Source organism: Tetrao urogallus, assembly GCF_951394365.1.
Source record: "Tetrao urogallus genome assembly, chromosome: 17".
NCBI classification, from domain to species: Eukaryota; Metazoa; Chordata; class Aves; order Galliformes; family Phasianidae; genus Tetrao; species Tetrao urogallus.
Window position 1 is genome coordinate 3,500,757 of NC_136830.1, and position 25,092 is coordinate 3,525,848.

The 25,092-nt window shown below is 38.3% G+C and overlaps 1 protein-coding gene across 1 annotated transcript in view; it reads left to right on the top strand.

Annotated features, from left to right (window-relative positions):
• The window catches only part of TMEM132D (transmembrane protein 132D), a gene marked incomplete at both ends in the record, with an annotated part of 192,715 nt that overhangs the window by 17,967 nt on the left and 149,656 nt on the right, over positions 1-25,092 (top strand). The window contains one exon of the mRNA XM_079543845.1: positions 21,686-22,574. Within this exon, the coding sequence (XP_079399971.1) occupies positions 21,686-22,574 (889 nt within the window). The remainder of the gene's footprint in view (positions 1-21,685; positions 22,575-25,092) is intronic.

Here is a 25,092-nt window from a genome sequence, read left to right on the forward strand (position 1 = left end):
TTAGGATACATCAGAACTTAATGGTGTATCAGCCTTTGCTAAGCCATATTCCCTTGTCATACAACAGTAAGGCTGTGTCACAGTGAGACTCGAAATACATTCATACTTGAAATAACAGTACTAGGAAGATGACACCAGAGGGGAACAAGAACATCTCTAGTTCATGGCTCTGTGATGTGAGGAACAATATCTTAACTGAGGAGGAGCAGGCTGGTCGTGGCTACCATCCTCTGATGGAGTCCTCATAGGCCTTTGCGAGGTAAAAGGATTGACTTGCACTGTGCAGAATTTTGAAGGTATAAAGGTATAAAACTTAAAGAGCTTGTTGTCATGAGCTAGGACGTATTTTGCATTTCTAGACTTTGAAATATTGGAATGGCAGCATGGCAGTTGTTATGGTTTGCAGAGCATTATACATGCCCCTGTGCTACGTTTTTTCCCCATCCTGCTCTGCCTTTACGTATCACTTGTGCAGTGTTTTCTCTGCATCAAAGATACGCGGTTATAAGGCATGTGCTCTGAACCTGTGTAAGCAGAAGCTTTCATTTGCTGTCTATCTTTAGGGCACACTTCATTTCACTTAGAATAAATTATCATACATTTATCATTAGTTTGCAAGCTATTAACAGTAATATAAACAAATACATGGCACATGTCTTCGTGAAGATTACCATTAAATCATGTAAGGATTGTAACACATGCTTCTGCTTATTTTATTTTTAATAGAGATATTTTCTGTTTCCACATATGTGCATGCAAATGTGAAGGAGTCACCACTGATCCTCCAGATTAGGAGGGGATTATGAGGAAAAACATAAAACCCCAATGACAGCAAAATCAACAATAGGATGCATACAAAAAGAACAAATAAGAGAAAGTATAGGTAATATATTGAAAACAGTATTCCTTTCACTTACCTGTGTGGAATGCATCAGTCTTCACTGTCATTGCTATGTGTGTTTTTTGTTTGATTTGTGATGTGCTGAACCTGGAAAAATGGGTGCATGATTGCAGCAGGGGTAGATAACCTGATATGGCTTTCCTGTAGCTGATATAGGTACCAGTCCTATACATTAAAGCCATTGGAAAGCTGCAGAATATGCTGAAGCCTTTAGTTGGTAAATTTACTGCTTCTTGGTATTAGTGAGGAGCAGTGCAGTCCCAAATCATTTTTCTCCTTTACTTTCATTTCTCTGTGAAGCTGCAAAGCATGTCTCCCTCCCACTGTTCATCTTACCCCCTACTTTGAGATTTTTCTCCAGATTCTTCTTCCTCAGAGAACATCTGAAGAGGGCTGGTAGCTCTGAACGTATGTTTTCTCTCTTGCACAGTATTATTTGGGTTGTGGAATCTGCAAAACAGATTCAGGTCTTCTCCCTCTACAGGCTGTCTGTCCATCTGTATATCATGCATATTTTGCTCTTAAACAGAAAATCCTTTCTAACAGCTGTGATCATTCATGCATGAACACAGCGTTTCTTCCCATTTTACCAAAGGCTGTTGTGAATATCCTACTGGAAAATGTGCAGTAGTACTGATAGGCACGATTAAAAGTATGGTTATATTCTGCTGCCACAGAATTGGCCATCTCGTGATATTTGATACTTCTCAGAAGTTACGGATTTAGCTCTGAACCCCGCTTTCATTTACTAAAAAAACTTTAAACCTAGGTAGTTGTGGAAGAAACTGAGCATATTTGAGTCTTTAAGGCTTATATCTGAAGACAAATAAAGAGAAATCCTTAATATTTCTGTGCAAGTTATTGCAGTTCTTTGTGAGGCAGCTATAACCTAAGTCTGTTTTTCTCCTATAAGATGTATTAACTCTTAAGCCTCTAAGGACTGAAGCATTAGAGCTACAGTTGTTTTCTTTGCAACTAGTTTTGGATTGTAGAAGGTGTTCAAGAAGGACAATGGAAGTCTCTGCTGGCTATTTAGCTCCTTGTTTATTTTTCTGCAAGTTGATTTAGACAACAGTATTTGTTATAATGCCATCAGCATCCTTGAATAAGGAGTGTTACAAGAACATAGCATCATGTTATACTGTTTGGTTATTGACTTCATTTCTGGTCTGCGCAGACAAGTGCTTTGAAAGATAACTGCAAACTTGAAATTGCAAACAGTATGTGTATCTACTCCAAGCATTTATTTTCTTCCCAGGGACACCTGATAGATTTTCTCAGTTTCTGTAGAATATTTTACTGCTGTTAAAGTTTTGTAAGTGTCTGGTGCTATGCTGGGGTCTTGGCTCTAATATCTTTCCTTCTGTGGATTCCCTGAATTGCATCTTTTTCTACAGTTACATCATTCTTATGTCTTTAATGCAGATAAGAATGAGATGCATGATACTCAAGTAAGCTATGGAAGAAACAGGAAGACTTATGCTACAATTTTTCATATAGATCTTGGCATAAACATGGATATCTCCTTCCCTTCCTTCACAAGTTTTCTGTCTAGTTAAAAAAAAAAAAAAAAGAAAACACACACAAAAAAACACAGCAAAACAACATTAAACCAAAATGCAATTGTTCAGATGCTTCATTCACTGACTATCAGATTTCATAATCAGGCTCATTTATTCATTTTATGCAGTATTTTTAAGGCATTATGACACTGCAAAAGCATGTTTCTCCCAAATTTTGTCATAACAAACAAACAATTTATTCTCTTGGCATATATTTCTTCCCAGGTCGTGAAAGAATGATTAAACTGGATTTTTCTTGTAAATCCAGCTCTTATTTTTCCCTCCTGGGAGAAGAGCTGGTGAGCTTGAGCTAATGGATGACTGATTAGAGAGCAGTACAACATTTCTGCTATGAACTTATTTTGCTTTCAAGTACTTTTGTCTGAAAAGCACGCCTTTCTCCATAGCAAGGTGTAGTTGGAGAAGTGATTTTTAAGAGAGAAAAGGTACTCCAGTGCCTGCTTTGCTTTTTTATTTAATCTGCAGCATTAGTGTGACTTACACAGTCTCCTTTGAGTATTGTTCAAACATAGATACTATGAAATAAGCCTCACTACAAATCCATATTCTTACTCAACAGGGCCGGTCATAATTTTACCACTTCAAATGCTGTAGATAACCGATAATATTTTCTTTTATTGAAAGGCATAAGGAAAGTTTTTATTTGTGAGCGTATTTTTCACTTTTCTGGTGCATCTTTTCTACACTTCTGGAGCACTCTCTATGCACAGTGTCTAAAGTCTTAGTTGCACTGAGGTTAAAACTGCTGATGTTTTTACAGCTTTGTCTATCATAGCTCCTGCAGACAGATGAAGCTAATTTGATTGTATCTTGCTGTGGACTCTTAACTAGAATTCTGAAATCTAAAGACAGACATGATGAAAATTACAGGTAATTACAGTAAAATATCCAGCAGAGAATAAGAATTGGAAACCTGTTTTGAAACAGACAAACTAAAGATGTGGAGAAAAAAAAAAAAAGTAATCCATGGAAAGTGATTGAAAGCTAATATAAAATCACTTTTTCATATACCTTCACAGAAAACTTTTCCATCATCTAGGCTTACCTCCAGGGCAATTGGATTGATGATCAGAGAAGAATTTTTTTTGGAAATAAGAAACGGTCTGTGTCATAAAAGTCAAGCAAGATTTGACCCTTCGTACTGGATGTGGATCTGGTATAAGCCCCAGGAATTGATGCATTTTACACTTGGTTTATAAAAGGCCTCTTTTTGTCTCCAGAACTTAAAACTGGATCTAATGCTTGGTTGTTTCAAAGAGCTAACTGGTGCAGAAAATTCTTTAAAAATCCTTTAATGTGAAGTATTATCATAAGGCCAAAGAACACTGCCATACCAGATCATCTTCTCATTCTTTAATCCATATCTTTGCTTAAAGCGTCATGTTTTCTTGCTAGTGAGCCTGAGTCGGATAAGGCATAGAAGAAATGTTGAATGTATTCCTTAATATTCAATTTTCCAGCAATTTTATTGGCAAACTGACTTTCCAAAGGCTCAAGGCTGTGTTGTTTTCCAAAATTACCTCAAGCAGTAATTTTACCAAATATTAAAAACCACGTAGCGTCTTCTATGTACGTTCTTTAGTAGGTGATGAAATGACCTGGACATTTTAATAATCTCTGGCAAATTATTTTAATTTCCCCCTTTGTATGATTAATAATAGATGAGAGACACATGGATGGTGTCTACTTACTCTGTGGATTTATGTATATATGAAGTAATATGAAACTAGGATGGATAGAGAAACTAATAAGCAATCATTATAATGGCATATAGTAAAAAAAAAAAAAAAATTGTAATCTCAACATTAAAAATCTTTGGAAGACTCAGGGTTTGGAATGTTGAATAATTTTTTTACCTATACAGCTTCAGTTAGTCACTGCTGAAAATTGATGCCCAAGACAAAAGAGGCAAATTCTTTCGAATGGAACCCTTTGCTGAATTATTTTAGAACGTTTTGTCTATCCAGGGAAATTCCCATATGCTCTTTGTTCTCAGTGAGTACATATCTCACTCAGGGAGAGTGCCACTACAAACCAACAAACTATTGTTGTCCGTAGATTGGCTTTAGATTTCAATTTGATTTCCTTGGCGACACCACATTGGAGGAGTTAGGAATATCTGGAGTATTTCCAAAAATGCAGCCAACAAATTCCAATGCAAAAAACCAGAGTGTTTGCAAATTAAACTGAATCAGGACTTCATTAAATCAATCACTTAAAACTCCAGGTAGTGTTTTGTAAATAACTACCAGAGAGTCACTCAAAGAGAAAAGAAATAGCAAAAATATATCATGGATATCTCAACCTCTGCATGAGCAACAAGGACAGCTTGCTTAAATGCTCCTTCACTCAGCCTGTGAACCATTGTTTTCAGTTAGTTTGTAAGCACAGCATTACTAATGTTCCTTGAGTTTGTGTTAATGACAGGTTTGCCAAATCCAAGATTTAAAATACAACTTGGTACATATCAATGCTTTATTTTTGTTCTTAATTGTGGTCCAAAGGCCAGACTGAATTGCTCAAACTGCCTACTTCACAGCATGCAGCTTTCCAGTATTTATTTAGTGCAAAGCTGTAGACCATACAAAGTAATCCCACTGCAATATCAACTCACAAACAATTTTATAAAGCATCTTTAATGTAGAGTGTTACTGTACCCAGAGGTGTAGGAGAGCAGTATTAATGCAGGCATGATAGTTCTGAGTGTTCGTATGAGTCCTCAAGGAATAATAAACAGCTTGAAATAACAACCGACAAATTCTCCAGGTGCTTTTTATCCATGTGTTGGCAACTGTGTTGATTCCAGATCAATGCAGGGTATTAAGACATTTATATGATTGAGCTAAAAAGCTGCCAGGTTGTACAAGCATCAAACTTGTATAAAACAGGAGACCTGAGTAAAGACAATTGTATTCTGTTAGCAAATTCAGGAATAGAACTTTGTGGTAACATCAAAATCTTTCCTCTGACAGTATTTATTTTAATTTAGTGCATGTACTGGCAAAGCTGAAATATTTGTAAGTCTCTCAATTACTGGAATCCCAATATTTGAATATTTTTCTGGTATAAAATGAATGCAACTCATTCCTTAGACAACAGAAACACAAAGCCTTTATTTCACATGCAATCCCAACAGAGCCCAGAGCATACCTGTCATAACAATTATTGGTTTTGACTCATGTTCCTGAATCAGCAGAACTGTGTTTCTTACTGATGCCAAACTCTGGCATCATGGAGCTTTGTTGTGAAGCACTGAGTGTACAGAGTAGTTCTGTGACAATCAGTTGTTGTCTTGGCTTGTATCATGGAATGAATCCTAGACAAAGAAGCTGATCTAAAAATGATGGAGTCTTTTGGAAGCGCTTTTAATTGGCTGTGTGGACACTTGGATCACATTGTATTTTTTTTACTGCATGTGTCAAAATCACACACGGTTGCATAAAATTAAGTTTCATTTGATTTTCTTGAAGTTGTTCAATAATATAAAATCACAGTAGCATAGCAGACCCAGCTAAGATATTGACACAGACTGCTATAAAGTGAATTACTATAAAGTTCAACATCTATGGACTTCTACTTTAAATTAATAAAAATATTCAGAAAGCTCAAACTTATAACATCTTATCAGAATCTTCAAATCCTGACCACACTATTAACCATCTTCCTTTGTGGCATGTTTTTGCTTTCCCCTCTATTGGGTCTGCATGTAGCAATCCAGTGGTATGTGGTCTAAATTAAGAAACTGTGTATTGAAACCTAATGTATAAAACTAACTACGTAAGATCGTGCTTTGAAATCCAAGCAAACATCTGTCAGGCTGGAATTTCTCTATATGAGTGTTAGTTTTGAAAATACAGAATATTTTCAAGGCTCCATTGCTTAATGTGATTTTAGCCCCACCTGGGGATGTACCATGGCAGTGGAGAAAACACTAAGAAAGCGTTGTGGTCCCATCTGTACGGTTGCACAGCGTGTCTTACACACTTGTAGCCTCTCTTGAAAGCTCATCTGGAAGAGCTGCAAACCTTCAGGGTCTCAAAGATTTTCACAGGATTTTGGAAAGTCTTCATATATAAGCTGCACTTTCCTGAAATGATATCTGCAGCTATGGTGCTTAGATGCTCATCTTGTCCAGATATTCTTCTGGAAAATGGTAACAGTTACCTCTTGGCAAAACACTGCGAAAAGATATTTTTTTCTTAATTATTTGTTCTTGCATAAGTAGGTATAGAACCTTACTCTATTATGAAGTCATCAAATATATTTCAGCATATGAGAGCAGTCTCTGGGTACTCATGAAAGGTGTTTGAATTACATATTTTACTGCAAATAATGTTTTCTGTGAGAGTATGTTGTTTGTTTGCTTCATCTGTTATTCTTCTGTTTAAAAACTTTTCCAGAAAGAGAAGACTTAGGAGACTTAAAAGTATTTCCTTTGTTGTTGATCTAATTTTGTTTCTACTTGCTTTTCCAATTGAAATCTGAATGAGGTGATATTCATCAAAGAGGCAGAGAGAGAAAAAAATTTGAAGACTTTTCTGGCTTTTGTGCTCCAATCCTGATCGGGGGAAAATATTTTTCAAGTTAGATATTAGGTTTTTCATAACTTCCAGTCTTTCCTGTTGGGTTACAGAAAACAACTTCTTCAGAACTGCTTTACAGAGTTTTAGCTAGGTAGTGCATAAAGAAAGCTTTCTGAATGTTACTTCTGTGATTTCTGCAGCCTTACTTCTGCAGTGTTACTTCTGTGACAGATTTCCTTGCACACATAATCTTGTTGACTTAAATTTAATGCTGTGGGTAATACAAGTGTTTGGGCAAACTAAAGATTATTTCCATCCCCTTTTCTTTGAAAAAGATGTTAAACACAAACTGTTCCTTCTTAAATATCTTTATATCTTCTCAGTGGTTCTTGCACCATTCAAGTTACACAGCAGTAAAATTCATTAGGACTCGATGATAAGGCCCATTAGGCAGATGTTGGCATTTTGGTTACCTTACCAAGTTGTGAAACACATTCACTTATTATCTATGGTATTGTTAAAATCCAAATGGATCAGTGAAACCAAATACAGCATAAAAGATGGTTCAGATCTATGGATCTTTGCCAAAAAAAAAAAAAAAAACTGCTTTAATTTATCTGCCTTAAAATCTTCCTGTGCTACATTCGTGGCTGAAACACAATGGGAGAACTGTACTTTGGAGGTGATAATGAAGTCAGAGCACCTTTGACAGATTGCCACTGCATGCTGGCTTACGGTGGGCTTTATCCTTTTAATCTCTTGAATTTTTTCAACACGTGGAAGATGTATTTATCTACCTGTGCACCTTTATGTATGCTCTGGCTTTACTTTCTTAGTTAATTAGCCATGGCTTCTATGGCAGAGTGCTAGCAACAGCAGAATCTGTGACAGGGATTCAAAGTTGCAGAGCACTCTACACAGCTACCAGAGTAATTTGTCCTGTTTCAAGCAGTCAGAGACAGTATCTCCACCCAGGATGGCATTTACCAGCATTCAGGAGCTTCTTTACTTAGTGGATCATTGAAGCATACTGCAGCTGATCATTTTGAAGACTGAATCTACTGTTGCAAGGGTGCTTCCATGTGTGAAGCTGGGAAACTAGGTGAGCTCTTGGGTTTAATTACTTCCTATCTGAAGCTGGGATTTTCTCTTGCCTCAGTGATACGTGCTTGTAAATGTTTTAATATTTTCTTGATGTACTAATTATTGCAGTTCAGGCTCTGTAGAGTAAGACACAATGTGCATATCTCCTTTTGGTGTGCCTTTATCAACTTCAGTAGGGCAAAACAAATCTCAAATCTGTTGTTTCTTGAGTTCTGACAGTATTCGCAGTTCTGCCTTTAATTATTCTTCTTGTGTGTCTGTAAGTTACAGACTCCTTTATGCACCTGAACAGGATCTCCCAGAATCTGGTTCCATCTGCAAGTTCAGGCTGAACATCAATGGCGCATATAATGAGGTCAAAATTGAAGAGTTAGATTGGCTTCTACCATATGCCTTTAACCTAGTGAAATTCACTGATCTTGTATCTTGCTCCTATTTAGGAATATTTAGGATCCTATTTAGGAATTAGGATCCTAGGAATATTTAGGCTCCTATTTAGGAACCACCGTCTCAGTGTTATGATGCCACAACTCACTTAGATAGCATTTACGTTGTACAGTGATTGTTTCGATTTTCTGTACTGCTTATATCTTGATGAGTCTATCACAGAATAACAGATCAGAAGTAACAGCTTTGAAGTATTTGAATCTAGGCACACTGCTGATGATGAGTGAAGGTCCCTGAGAAGTGCATGACAGCTCTGTTTCCTGTTCTGTAGGTGAAAACCACTGCTGAGCTTGACAATGGGAATTTTATGCTGATTGCCTGTGACATGTAGGCTCTTAGGGTAAAGAGAGGACTTCCATCAGTCTAGCACCCTTCATCCACATGTGTAAACTTGAAAGATTCTTAATGCCCCAAAGATAAGAAAATACCACTGAAGTGTGAGGAAATCAGAATAGTCTGGTACCTTACTTCTCACGTAGCCTGGCTGACATCTGTGGAACTACTCCCCAAGTAGTTCTCTACTTAAGTGTGGTGCATGCGATCTGATTCCAATTAAGGGCTGCTTTTCCAGCCTAAGGCAGGAAGTGAGATTATCTCTTAGTATTCCCAGGAGTGTATTGACCATATTTTACTTGTACCCCTGCCACTCTGTCACAGTGAGATGAAAAGCGTTGTGTTTGTTCTTTACTCCCCTCCTCAGTGGCCAGGGTAATGAATCTCCTGCAGACTGTCAATGTCTGCGTCCTCTCCACTCCTGCGAGACACTAAGCAAGATAAATGGCACTGTGTAATGACTGTGTAAGAATTCCAGTCATGATTTGTCTAGGTGGGCAGAGCAGCTCCTGGTGTTACACACCATCCTCCTGCAGATCCTATTTCAGCTGGACTTTGAACTTAGCTTCTGATGGCTAAACTGGAGCTCTACTCCCACAAATCTCAGATTAAGTGAAGTCTTTTATAATGTCTTTTCTTGCATGGTCATTTCTCATTACTTCCTATGTTAGAAGGTAATGGATGCTGTAAATTCTCCTTTAAGAGCACCTGTGTTAGTGAGAAGCTGTGCCCCAGAAAATGAAATTCTTCCACTCTGTTAAATGTTCAAATTTCAAACTGCAGAAACCTTCCAAGTAAAAGCTACTCAGTGCATTGTTCCTGTGTGAGCAAAGTGCTGTATACTCAGAAGCCATGTTGTGTGGTTGCCTCTTCCTTAGGTAAACACATAAAATAGATGTGCTAAATCTACTTTCTGGATATTCAAATCTTTTGTTATTCAGTAGCTGTGAATCATTCATGTGAATGGAAGTAGCTACTAGTTAACAGCTCACACCTTGGTTAGCAAATGTATAATTGTCAGAAAGATAGAAATTCCAACAGCCCCTTTGAAATTTCTTGCTGATTTGAGCAATATAAAGCTTTCTGAGGAAGATTAAACTAATATAGGGAAGTCTTAAATTATTCTTTCACATAATTATGATACATTTAAATTCTTCATTTCTATTTTACTTACAGACAAAAAGGGGTGTTACGTGTGAGTAAGTGCTCCACTGCTTGCTCGTATCACTTCCATTTCTCTGCTTGGTCAGCTTGTGTTTAAGTAGGGTATACCTGGCCTTTAGTTATGAGGGATGTAAATAGTAATTTAGTATTTGTTTTTTTTTTTTCTATTGCTATGGCGTTTTTATGATTTTTATTCTATTTTCATGTAACTTTAATTATAAAAATATTGTTTGGACTTGCTATTGGCATGGAAACATACAACAGATTGTTGCAGGATTGGCACAAAAGAAACATGTTTTTTTAAAGATTACTGTCTGGTTTTGATCAGTCATTCATGCTACTATAATACCTGCCCATTGTGAATTGGTAAAAGACCAAAACTTTCATATAGGCCAATGAACATAGGATATCAACTTTATTTAAACTTCATTTCACCATGGTACAATGATCAGCTAATTGATCTTCTGTACAAAAGACTGCAGATCATTAAATACTAGAAAGAATGATGTGAACTGAGCTGTATTTTGTTAAAGAAAGCCCTTATGGGTTGTAGCTTTGATTACATTCTTTGTCTTCAGAGATTATTTCCTTTTAACTCACTTCTTATGAATGCAGAATGCTAATGGTGAGAGGTCATTCTAGCTAAAGTTCAATCAAAGGAGAATTATTTTTGGATCTTGACAGCTTGGCCATAGTTTTTAATTTTTTTTTCAAAATAAAAAAATAGCTGTAATTGGGTTTGATTTAGATGAAGTTTCTTTTGCATGAGATGCAAAAATCCAGCATATAGTAATCATTGAAAAAGTCAGTTGTGTACATCAGAGCACAAATAATAAAGATAGTTTAAGATGTGGAGTAATAAAATATATATGCATTCATGGAGCACTGTCATGTCTACTGGTCTTAATCTTCTGATCTTATGGCAAAGATGGTCTGCTGAGTGAGTGGATTCACTTTTGGTTTCCTTGGAATCAATTTAGCCATAGCCAAACTCCAAGTCATTGAAAACTTTTCTCAGTTATGTCAGAGCTTCAAAAACTAGAGGAAGAATTGTAAGGAGTTGTACTTCTTTCAACACTGGGGTAACAGAGAGCAGACTAATGTTCACATAGACAAGAATCTTCTGTGAACAGTGATTTTATTATGTATTTCTTATCACAATTATGATGGAGCATTTGTGTTTACATATGTACATCTACACTCTGGGAAGTTACACTCAGCAAATCCATATCGTTTGGCAAAGAGAAGAATATATCTGACTTTTATTCTACGGTGGATTGTATAAAATCAACGTTAAGAATCACATAAATACTTCTGCACTACTTTGCAGCAGTCTGTTTGTCACTGCAGATTGAGCAGGCAGTGGGCAGTACTGGACCTCCTCTGGTCCAATGCCAGATCCATCCTCTGATCAGAAGGTATGCACTATCTGTATGTGCTCTGTCTGTCCTGATGAAGCTGAGTTTCTTTACAGTTCATATCAGGGCTTCAATTAATACCAAGAGGACCACAAGTTTTTATTTCTTTTTTGTCTAGTCTTCTGATGAAATCATAGTAGGGCCAGTTAAAAAAAAAAATAATATTGTTTTTAGCACTGGGTTAGGATTTAGTAAGGTGGAGCTGAAATAACTCTCTAAGGAGTTTGTTCTCTTTAAATGCTTTGAGAACTAATACTTCACCCTGAGCAGTGGTAAAATACTTCCTCTAGTCTTTAGTCCCTTTAGTGATCTTATGAGAATTTTTGGTCTTTGCTCTGTTGTTCCACACCCTTAAATAATGGGAAACCTTTCCTACTCAGGTCTCAATCAGCCTGCACACTAATTAAGCTAATTGGGAGAAATGTGATGCACTCCCTAATTACAGCTGCAGATTTTTTTTTTAAGAACAACCTTACTGCAATTTTTCTTCCATTAAAACAAACAAACAAAAAAAAAGCAGAACACCCCCCACCTCCCAAACTTTAACTATTCCCTGTTAGGGTTGCCAGTACGTTTTCAGAAGAACTTGTTAAGGTGGCTCCCTGTCTTCCTTGTGTTGCTGAGGCCTCTCACTACTATCTAAGTATGCCAGGTAGACAATTTCAAAGAATTTTCTCATAGGAGGATTCTGGTAAATAACTCTGGGTGGAAAGAGGTGTCAGGAAAGGCATTACTGGAGTGCATCAGAGTATGAATACTGTAAGAAAAAAAGTTTATGAAAGACCCTCACAAACTAATTTAATCAAGAGCAGCCTTGGAGTTTTGCTAGGTCATGCAATTAACTAAACCATCCCCTGGAGTGGGTTCTAATTAAGTACTGAGTTCCTCTGTGACCCCGTCATCCTACCTAGCGATCTCACCTATCAGTTACAATAGCTCTGAAAGGACAACCCATTATGTATTAGCTGCAGATCCTGCTGAAAGCAAGTTTATTCTCACTTTCTGGTCAGGGTTGAGTGCAGACAGGAGAAATCTCAGGATTTGAATTGAGCTATTTGTAGTAACTGATAAGGACATACTATTTGCATTTATAGAAAAGGCCTCAGTTGTTTTGGTTTGTGAATTAGACTGACTTCATCTTCTGTTTTGTTTTTCACTTAAATAAATATATCTTCTATTTTAATTTCATATTTCCTGTGGATTGTTGGTTTTATGCATAACATTTTGCATCTAGTATTATTTCAACCGAGCTGCCTTGACTTATTTATAATCAGTCTCCAAGTGCAGTACCAGATCTAGTCTTCTTATGGAGAAGTAATTTCTTGCCTTCGGCCTTGTAACTAGAAGGGAATAATGCTTAAGCAGAGACACACATACAGGAAGGAAGACAATGACTTCTAACACTGTTGAAATGTCAGACCCTGACCTTTAAAAAGACTGAAAGAAACCAGAGGGCATAAGCCCTAAGGGATGTTTCTGCATGAACAAGAGTGGGAGTTGACAATTTTTGTATCTACAAGAAAAGGTGATATATTGCTGCCCTCATTCATTTGGTCTATGGAATTTATTACTGAAAACACATGCTCCTAAGCAGGGATCACATCATACCAGTCGTCTTTTCAAAGATCAGATCTGTATGTATTTACATAGGAAGACTCACAGTCATAATACATAAGTGTAATCTGAAACATTTCATGCTGAACTGCTGCAGCTACTTTAAAGCCTTGTAGTAATAGCAAGGCAGGATTGAAGTTATTTTTTACTGAGAAAGGGACTGCACTGCACACATGCAGCAGAGATGTAACATCAACCCGAAAAGACCGGCTATGGAACTGTTCAGCACGCTGTCTGCTTGTGCTGCTAATTCTCATGGGATGTGATGAAGATGATGTTGGGAACGTTAATCTTATTTCTGTACTTTAGCTGAGATTCTTTTCCACCAACTGTAAATAACTTTTCCCGAGATATCGCCAATGAACCTTATCTGCCTTCCTTCTTCAGGCTGTGTTGTAAAATTACTTAACATACACAAAGGTCTTCAGTTTCAGTGCTTATAGTCTCATTAATGCTACTTGCTACTTACCCAATTTGAAACCCTCAAGGCTTAAATTTTATATGTGGCATCTCTGTGAACCATATGTAATTTGGGGAACACTTTTAATATATCATTTTAATACTTTTGCTTTCCTTCACTTTCAGTGGTTTGTCTTGGTTGATTTATTCCTGGATATTTCCTAAATTGCCAGCCAGTAAATGTCAGTACACTCCTGTGATTTGTTTGAGCAGTTTGAACCATTTTTTCTGTGACTAGGAAAGGAATCGTATCTACGTATCTGTAGACTTTAGACATAGATATGCAAAGCCTAACTTAATTTTTAAACCAAGTATGGTGCTGTAAATTATAAATATAGTTTTGCATTTTCTATTCTGTCTTAATTATGTTTGTTGTCTTCCCAAGACAGATTTAATCCTTATCTTTGTTATCTAGTAACACAGTAGTTGATAGTGGCTTGTGGATCATGGTAACTAGGCATAGAAATATCTGCTCAGCTATTTATTCCATTTATCCAGTGATTTGATTATTATCCAAATAGGTCAATGAGAGATAGCTAACGTGTTCAACCATGCTTTCTGAAGAATGGCTCCTCTCCAACTCTGGAAGACTTACCTTTGTTGCATGCTTAGGAGCTTAAAAACAGCCTGACACCTCTTCTAGATGTCTGTTTCATAGGAAGGCTGAAGGAATAGCTTTCCCATGGAAGTTACTATGAAGATGGAGTTTGAGAAGAAAAGTTAAAGGCTTTGTATTTCTAATTTATATAAATATGTCTGTAAAATATATTTATATGAATACATTACTGTATTAATATTCATTCTTGAGGCCTTATTAGATTTTTCTTTCATGGTTTTTCTTCAATATTGATGGGGTATAAGAAAATTTCACTTTGAATTGACTTGAGATCATTGGTTTTTTTTGAGTCAGTTTAGCTGGACAGCTGAAAAATAAATTATTCACGAGTTTAGAGTAGAATATATCAAATTGCAGCATCAAGTCTATAAATTATTCCTACTGAATAAGATCTAGTGGCCAGTGCAAGTTCTAAATGCAACTTAATTTGGTTAATGCCTTTCTATTGGTTTTCTGCTCATAGAAAAATCCTACCATCTGTCTTACTCTACCTAGTAGATGCTGCTCTTTACTCTGAGGACATTCAATTAGAGGACTTCATCTTTCAATCTGTTATTTACAAGCAGTGATTGGAAGCATCAGTCATTTATACGACTCTAGAATCCATCTGGTACAGACTTAACGTATACAGCAGGATGTTTGCATTAGGATTTGCTCATACCCACACAAATGTAGATATTAAAAGTGAATTAAACTATTTTAAATATGTGTGTGTGTGGATTCACGTGTGCACACGTGAACTGTGACAGTGGTGAGGATAATTATTTTGAATGCTCAGAGAACCAGGCTCTGAGAGCTTGCTACGACAGAGACTTCAATTTGTGCTCTTTGTAAATGTGAAAACCTGCTTGGCAGAAAATGTATCTGTAATTTGTTTTATATGTAGGATTGTTATTGTTTCTGAGCTTTCTATTGTAGACTTTTCACCAGTTCCTCTGAAATCTTTTGTTCGAAGCTTCTCAGTGGGACTAGAATACAGAACTATTCATGTCCGTGTAGCAGGGATTTTTAAGTATCCAGGATAATTACAGGGTAGAGAAAATAATTTGGGCTCTCAGTGGTTCTTGTTCAGCTCCCCTGCAGTCTTCATTGCTGCTGAATTTCAAAGATCCTCTATGTTTTCTGGGAGAAATATTCCTGCAATTAAATAGACAGAGTCCTCAGCTCCATGCCTCACAGCATCCTCCTTGGAGGAGTCTGTCTGTGACACCAAGGGTATAACATTCCAATTTCCAGTCAGGCTTCAAAAAAACGAATATTTATCTGAGGCAGATTTTAATATGACCTTTAAAATCTGCGAAGAGATGTGAAACTGGCTCAAAATTGACAGAGCAAACTCCCAAAGAAGTGCTAAAGAAAACATTGGAGGGTTTATCAGGCAGGGGAAGGGGAAAAGTTCCAGTTTATCTTTCTATTTTTAGGTGTTTATGGAGTGTCAAATTGTGTAGCTTCTGTATCCTTATCTGCTTCTCTACAAACCACTTTTCTTTCCATCTCATACCTATTTAAAAAGGGATTTTAAAAGGTAGAATCTGTTTCTGAATAGAACTTTGGAGATTTGCATGAGCAAAGAACTTTTCCTAGGTTTGGTTAAATGAATATTAGATGAGGTCTTGGCCTTCAGTTTGCTTGCATTGGGAGAAAAATACTTTGGAGTTATGGAAAGATAATTTCACTTTTTTTTTGAGAGAGAGAGAGAGAGAGAGAGAGATGTTAGCTCCCTGCTTAGTTGACAAAGTTGGAAGTAGTCAGGAATGTTCTCTTCCTTCTGAGAACACAATGAAGTATGTTTGTGAGTATGAAATAGGTGTGTATTTAGTGAACATCATTAGTTTTCTTAACATTCTTGGAAATATACTGCACACGCCAGTAAAATGGTATTTAAATGAGACTTTTTAATCGTTACTGATCTTCCATTGCTAACATTAACTACTTTAGTTTGTTGGCTTTACAAATTCAGTGTTAGACACAGAGCCTACAGCAAGATGTAGAGACCTAATATGGATTAACAAATTTAAAACGAATTTTAAATTTCCTCTTCTTTAAGAAAACTGATGGCTCTAGCACCTTTAAGAAAGCAGGAGAACGATCATCCAGAAGCCATGAATACTTCTGTGCTGCAAGTTCACATGCAGCTAGGATTGGATTAGGGCATACAGTCGTGTTGGCCAGCGGCAGAAACTGGCCTATTACTTTTGCAAGTCAGCTGTTAACTTGATGCATAGAATTTGTTTCTTTCCATCCGTAAAGTCCTGTTAGCAGAACCGCAGCATCTACACAGTCACTTCTGTAAGTATTGTCATGGGAGGGCAGGGCAGGGAAGGGGAGGCCAACTACTGCCATTGAAAACTCTGGTCAGAGCCTGAGAAACCTTTAGAAGCATTCTGATGTTTCTATAGCCTGTCTCTAGCTCTTTCACCACTAGGGTGCTGGGGCCCTTTGTTACAGCACATAGACTTGTACTAAATCATTAGAGATCATCACTTCGTGACTTATTAAATGCATCAGAATCACAGAGAAGGCCAAGACCTGGTGTGTGTGTGAAGGTGGACCAGTGAGTTGTTATAATCAACACGCAGGGGTGTGATGCCATCTTATGTTTCACGTCCTTTTGATCCTTGTATCATATGCAGCTGATGGATTGGGGGCACCTCTCTGTGATTATTGATATTTTGCATCTGGAGCTAGGGAAAAGTCTTAGTTACTCATCCCTCAGTACTTACTGTGACTGTATTTTTTTCTTCCTTACTGTAAACTTTGTGGTGTCCATCACTGCTTTGCCCTTTCATGTTCAGGCTGACATCCGATCTTGTGTGAAACTGTCATATCCTTTCATTTCAATATTTTTCTCTGTGATTATTACTTTGCTGCCTTTTCAGGTGGGAACTTTCCTTTGTTATGTGATTTCTCTCTGATCGTTTTTGTATCACTTGGTAATATAAAGCTGTGTGTGTTCCTCTGTGGGCCTTTCTGTTTAAATGATTTTTTTTATCTGTCTGTCAATATGAATAACAAAATAACTTTGGGATTGTTCATATCTCACCTAGTAAATGATGGGAGGTAGTCTGTTCAGACGTCAATGATAAAATTGTGGAGGTTTCTACAAACTTCAGTAAAATGAGATGCTCCAAGAAAATATTGCCATCACACTGTACAGCTGTTGTCAAAAATCTTTTATGACTGATAATCATATTTTAAGAGCATGATAAATGTAGTGAGGGACCCGAAACTGAAAACAGTACTTTAGGTTCAATCTTACTGGTGCTGAGTGCAGAGGAACAACCATCTCCTCAGTCTTGCTGGCTGCACTCTCTCTGATACAAGCCATAATGCTGTTGGCTTTCTTGGCCACCTGGTCCCACTCCTAGCTCATGGTCAGCCAGCTGTCAAGCATTTCACATCTTTTTCTGCTGCACAGCTGTCCAGCCACTGCCCCAAGCCTGTAGAATTGTGGAGTATTAGATCAAAGACAAAATTCCAAGGCATTACATACGCAGGAGAGGAGAGACATTCGGAAGATTCAATGTCCAAAAGTAACTAAAATGTAGACTTTCTGAACTGGAAAGAACCACCTATCTCAATCTTAGAGATAGAGCAGTAAACTTCATATATTTTATTACCAGTCTGATCTTGCAGCTGGTAAGGCAGTTTTCCTAAGCAGTTATTCCCAGCAGTCATAAGAAAAAAGCAATTATTTTTTGTAAATAGTAATATTGTATAATTGATTGGAAGAGTGTTTTATTTATCATAAATGTATGGTCATGGATTGAACAGTTTAGAAATAAAGTGTTAGGGCAATGAAATCCCAAGGATCTGACAATACAGAATGAAGTTAGTGGTCTGTCAGATTTCTTCAATTTTCAGAAGCCATGGTCAATAACATTGCAGTAAAACTGAGCTATGAATAGTGATTTTGTCATTGACTGAAAGCTGCTGTTACATGATATTAAAGAAATAAAGATTTAAGATTTTTTAGCCAGACTGCAGTACAAAGTTAATAGCCTAATCAAGGAAGCAGTCTGAACTCTTGGAGGATAAATGCAGCATGTTTACAGTGTCATGTTCAGGGATATATCACATGCACAAGCCTTGGATGTGGGGGGAAGACTGAATATGCTGCTATTTTCTTGGGTTTTTAAAACTTCACTGACCTGCAAGGAATTTGCTTCTTCCATCAATGACAAGTACTTTTTAAACAGCATCAGTCAGTGAAGATTTACTAAAGAGAAAGGAAAGAAATCCACCATCCTCCAGCATCTCATCCCAGGTGGCCACTGATTGAAATCCTCAACAAACCATTCACAGCGTGAGAGATCAAATACAGATATAGTTTTTAGGGACTGAGAAATAATAGCTCCTGGCATAAGTGCAGTGTCAGAATTGGGTTGTATTGGCTTGTTTCAAACTGTTGCGGTTCATCTGGAACCAGAGTACTGCAACACCAGTCCACAAGTTCAGTAGATATTCAGCAGACTGAGCAGCCAAATCATGCATTCCCAGGGCAGGGTCAGTCCCTTGAGTTCAGTAATGCTGCAAAGCAGCAGTCCCTCAAGACCCAACATTGCCTGCTGTAGTCCCCTGGGAGAATCTCTTTTTCCTCTATGATGTCTCAGCTTAAGAAACTGATCTTGTATCAGGCTTGCCACAGCTAATGAATTCCAAGTTGTGTGAACTGCATCTGAATGCTGGCAATCTATCCTACTGTGGATGGACTGAACTCCTTGAAGGCTGTTCTGACCTGGTACCACTGATTTTTATTTTTATTTTTTCCCTGGGTTATCCCTGTGGAATTGTAATTATGATGTTAAAGATTTGATGTAATATATAGGGTAGATGGTGTAACTGAAAATTTTGAATCTGGGTCTGAAAACACAGCAAATTGCAATCTTCTGCAATTTTTCCTTTTTGCTGCAAAAATGCATAATGTGTGCAGAAATTGCCATGGTTGCAATCAAGGACTCTGGTAGTCTTTGTGTTTAATTTCCTATCCTTCAGAATCCTTAATAAACTCTCATGGTCAAAATCCAGATGGTACATCAGAACTCAGTGCAGTTTTTTGAGCTTTTTTTTTTTCTTTCTGTTTGTGTTGATTATAACTCTTCTGAGATAAAGTGTAAAATTGTTTGAATGTTTGGCCTTTGGCTGTTTGGAAAGCTGCTGTCAGCTTCCAGCATGAATATGAATTCAGTGCACAGCGACAGCTTGCTGGTAGGGCAAAGCACAGCCATGAGCAGACCAGTTTGCAGTTGCCCAGGAGTTTAAAAACAAATGGACCCTTCTCAATCTGGTGGGACTGCTTCTTTTTTTTTTAGTAAGCACTTGTTCTGTTCTGACCAGTCACTGATTTACAAACTCTGAGGAACACTGTCCTATGGAGATGGGAAACATAGAGGGAAGATTTTTAAGCCCTTAGGTAATTAAGCTTTAAAATAAATGATTAAAAAATTATGAGGCGAAACACTCTGTTAGTTTTAATATAAAAATAATGTACTTCTTCCCGTGGAATGCAAGGGAGGGAGGTGCAATCAAAGTAAGGGAAATAAAAAATTGAATACCCTGAGCTTTTTTCTTCTAAGTTGCCTCCTTGATGCCTCTCTGTGTTTAATGGTGCTTTGCCAAGCTGTTGGGAGGAGGACAAAATGAGCATGGAATTTATAAATGGGACATTAGATGGAGGAATGATGTTATGGGCTGGGTGATATGAGGAAGTACAGCAGCAGAACAGATTTTGCCTTAGGGCTGGATAGGAGAGATCCCTGCAACTCCAAGTACTAGCAAAGCCGTTTAGAGTTGTTAGATATTCGTTGGGCGATTGTTTAGGAGAGGGTCTTTAAAAACTTCAGCTGCTGTCACTCACTGGAGTGGCTAGAGAGAGAGAAAGTGGAAGCCAAATGATACAAAGACCAAGGCTAGAGAAAGGGGGTGGTTTTGCATCCAAAGAATTGCTGCGGTTTACTCTTAGAAGAGGAAAAGTTTTGGGTTTCAAAACAGTTCTAATGTTCCTGCTCTTATCTGAGCGAGATCTGCATTGGCTGCTTTGTTGTGGAGTTACACTGGTGATGGGGAGCAGCAGCAGGCTTCCTCTACCCTCATCTCCTGCAAAGGCAAATTTCCCTCTCAGGTCATCCTGCCTGTGGGTGGAGAAGATGGTTGTTGCTCTGAGCGGCGTTTTCCAGCTTGTTTTTGGTGAACAGTCTGAAACCAGTTTTTAAAGAATACCTTCCCATAGGATCTGAAAGTAACAAGCCTCATCAAACATATTTGAGCCATTTTACAGTGAATTGCAGCACATAAGAGAGAGATTGGTAGCTAGACAAAGCTGTCATCAGGTTAGGCTGCTGCACTTCCTAACTAGGCAATAAATATTTAGGTCGGATTCCAAACAAATAATAAGGGCTAATAAAGCATCTGTGGAATACACCTCGGGAAATTGGGTTGCTTTGGATGTCATCCATGTAAACCTTTTGTCACTTTTCTGAATAAGGTTACAGATTTGAATTTACTGTGGAAAAATAATGCAATTTACAGCAGAATTGGACTGTGAAGACATGAGCATGAAGGTCAGATGTTCAAACAGGGAAGGGCGTATTGTATTTACATCTGTATTTTTTAACAGTGTATGTCTTTGCTCTTTGGGACTGACAGTTCTGAGAAAGAATGGAGAGTTGATTCTTTAATATGATAGCCTGCCTCAGGTAATTGCTTGGTGGCACAGTTAAAATAGATGCCTCACAGTGAGAGGCTCAGTGTCATTGAAAATGTTCTTTCCATGTGCAGTGGTGTACAACCTACAGATAATGCATTTGTATTAAGGAACGATGTAAGGTTGGGTAACAGCAGTGATATGAGGCTTGATGGTAATTTACTGGAGGAAAAAAAAAATAGCACCCTTTTTCATAAATGCAGTTAAACAGAAGGGGCCATAAATGGGATGCAAATAAATAAAACTCCTATTGAAATCTTGTAGCAGAGCTTTTGTGCATTGGTTATTGTGCTAACTATTCTCCAGGAGAAATTCAGCTTTGTGCAGGAAGCCTCTTGATGACCATGCATTGCTTGACGCTGCTGGAAAGACTGCTGAAGTGGAGTCTGAGTGGTCCATGTGTAGCATTTGATAGAAATCATGATGTTGATTGCCTGTGTAGGTGCAGCTTGCCGTAATGATCAAATCTTTTTTTAAATGTGCTTGTGCAGTGGTCTTATGCTGCAATTGCTGACTGGGTAATTTTGCTCTCCAATAACAAATGTATATTGCAAGCGAAGATGTGACCTTTGGCACGAGTAAACCTATACAAGCTGCTCTTTTTATCTGTCTGCCATATAGAACGTAGAAAACCCTACTGCTTTCCAAGCAAGCTGGATAAATCACTGTTTACCTGGGCTACTTCTCCATGAGTTGATAATGCTTATTATTGCCACTAGTACCACCCACATCATTGCCAAGCCTCCATTAAAGTCAGGTAGGTTATGTCACAGTATGACTTGAAGATTTGATCTTTTAAACTTTCCTTTCCTTTCAACAGTGACTGAGAGTCGAGGGATCCTGGAAAGCATACAGAGGTTTTCTTTACTGCCAACTTACTTGCCTGTGACATATCGTATCCACAATGCAGATGTTTCCTTCTTTCTTAAGGAAGCCAACCAGGATATTATGAGGAATTCTAGCTTGCAGTCGCGAGTGGAGTCATTTCTCATCTACAAATCCAAGAGGCCACCTGTGCTAAATGCCAGCTATGGACCTTTTTCCATTGAACAAATAGTGCCCCAGGACTTAATGTTGTCTTCAAATCCATTCGAATCTACCAACAAGTTCTCATTTAATTGGAAACTTAAGGCCTTCATAATGAGTGACAAAATCTACCCTAGCAAGCCCAAAGTCCAGGTCCTGTTCTACATTGTGGGCAGGGACTGGGATGACTATAGCACGACGGAGAGGCTGCCCTGCCTGCGGGTGTTCGCCTTCCGAGAGACGCGGGAAGTCAGAGGCAGCTGCAGGCTGAAGGGGGACCTGGGGCTGTGTGTGGCAGAGCTGGAACTGCTGCCAGGCTGGTTTAACCCCCCCACCGTTGTAGCTGGCCGTAAGAAACCAATGGAGCATTCTGAAGGGAGTCCTGTGGAGCTGTACTATGCCATACAACCAGGAGATGAGAAAGGGGAATGCACCAAGGAGGATGTTAGGAAAAGTAATGGGATCCGACCAGGGCGCAATGACATTGATGAGTCGGGACCTCCCTTGCAGAGGATTGGAAGTGTTTTCCTTTACCAGACACATGCTGTTCCTTCCTTAAATGAAATGAGGTTGGATAATAATATTGCCATTTGGTATGCACCAAAGACTGTCAAGCAAGGTGACATCTTGACTTTCCTTGTATCTATTGCTAAAAATTCAACAGAAGATCAATTCACACTGAGGTAAGGCTATTTTTTTTTTCTGTATCTTTCCTTTTTTTTTTTTTTTTCCCCTACTCCTGCTATGGGAAGTCACTTCCTCATGTATGAATTTCACCAAAATTCGTCAATTACTTCTCAATAGAAACTGAATTACAGTTGGTTGACTTGATTCTTTGTGTACTGTTCAGTCTAATACTGTATGAATTGCTGAGATGTGATCTCTTTCAGTGTGAAAGGAGAATTTCAACAAAGGGCCTTAGAATACTACTTCAAAAATATTAAATTAGTAGACCTGAGACCCATTTATGTGCTAATAGGAGATAATATGTAAATTCTCCTGAACTGAGGTTTGTGGTACTCCTAATCTCTCACTGAACTCATGTTAAAATTAGTAAAGCTCAAATCCACAAAGGTACTTACAGGAATTGAGTAAAAATTAGGCATCTGGGCAGGATTTATATGCTTAAATACCTCCCCACAGCTTGCTGTAGACCTGACTCTGTCTTATACTTCGGAAACTCAAGCATGCTACTACTGACATACCAAGTCCAAGTCTGGAAATGAAAAATACCTGCTTTGAGTATAACTTTAAATTTATACTCAAAGTGCCACTTTCCAAGGTCTGGAATGTTAGTGGGAAGTTCACTGTAACTGCTGATATCATCCAAGAGCAAACATATCCAAAATAATCCAAGATCAAAGGCTATACTGTGGTAAACCGAGAGCAATTGTGCATTACATGCAAGTGAAACTGCCTGGTTGTCTTTTCAAACCTGAGGCTCTGCGTGACAGCACTGCTGTGTATCTGACAGTACTGTGGAAGAATAGTGGGTGCAGAGCTGGTTTCTTTCTTTTAGCCCTTACTAGCGAGTCACAGCAGCTCTGTCAGAAGTGGAGCTGCGTTGTACTGTGGTTACTGAGATGGACTGCCATGCCCTGAGTGTTTGTTTCGGAAATGAGCACTGTTGCCAAGGTTCCCAATGGCTCACAATCTCGCTTCCCAAAGAGGAGGTGCCTCACAAACACGGGAAGCTCACTGCTCCCTTTTACAAATGTCACAGTTGGTGGCTGTGAAGGAGGCTGGAAGTGCTGGGTACCTTCACCTAAGGAATCAGCTCCTACTCGGACTTGAGACAAAATACACTCTCTTTCCTCTGGTGTTCATACATCTCAAACTCCAAAAATCTGTCTCTCTTCACCTAGATGTTTCAGGGCTCAATCTTTTCATTCTTAAAATTTTTTTTGGGGGGGGTGGTGATTTGTATGGGTTTTCTGGAGAAAGAGACTTGCTATATAAATCAGGTCATTTTTTCCTTTATAAATATGTGATACATAAAACAAATAACCACAATGCTTGGTGGCTGATTTGAGGACAGTTATTTTCTCTTCATCTGGTAGAGGATAAACGCCAGGAGGATATTCACTCTCTTTACCATAGCAGGTTTTCATTTTGAGTCAATCTGTCAAAGATTCAGGTTGCTGTGAGTGACTGGTTTCAAAACACACAATCTGAATTCATAGAATCATAGAATCATAGAATCATAGAATCATAGAATCACCAAGGCTGGAAAAGACCTAAGAGATCATCCAGTCCAACCGCTCACCCACCCCCAATAGCCCCCACTAAACCATGTCCCTCAACACGACATCCAGTCTTTCCTTGAACACCCCCAGGCTCGGTGACTCCACCACCTCCCTGGGCATCCATTCCAGTGCCTGACCACCCTTTCTGAAAAGTAATACTTCCTCATGTCCAGCCTGAATCTCCCCTGCCGTAGCTTGAAGCCATTCCCTCTGGTCCTATCACTAATGACACGAGAGAAGAGGCCGACCCCCAGCTCACTACAACCTCCCTTCAGGAAGTTATAGAGAGCAATGAGGTCTCCCCTGAGCCTCCTCTTCTCCAGGCTGAACATTCCCAGCTCCTTCAGCCTCTCCTCATATGGCCTGTGTTCCAGACCCCTCACCAGCTTTGTTGCCCTCCTTTGAACACGTTCCAGGGCCTCAATATCTTTCTTGCAGTGAGGGGAGTTTGGATTCCTTGGAGTTTGTAAGTGTTCAGGGACATCTTTCTAGCTTTCTGTATTCTAGTGACTTTAAAAGGATATAATTTCAAACACACATGGAGACTGCTATTACATTTGAAGATGCATTTAAAATATTAAAAAACTTTTCTATCTCAGGGAAATAAGGTTAAAAAATCTTCACTGGCTCATACACCATGAATTCAGTGTCTTAGAAATCTGACTTCAAAGCCATCCGTATTTCTGTGAACTGTGATCAGTTAAAAGTAGAGGTGGTTTATAACTAAGATAATTTTGGTATATGTAGGTTAATAAAATTTTCAAAAATCTTGTTTAAATGGGGATGAAAATAGAACACCAACCTTCTAAATAAATGCTTCTAATGTTTATTTTCTGAAACAAAATGTATTTGATTTTTGGTTTTAAGATTCTGGCTGTTTCCAAATTCAGTGCTCCCAGGCTGGGAAGAGAACCTCAGGAATGAAGGGGAATCTTGCTAAATCCCTAGTTGGCAA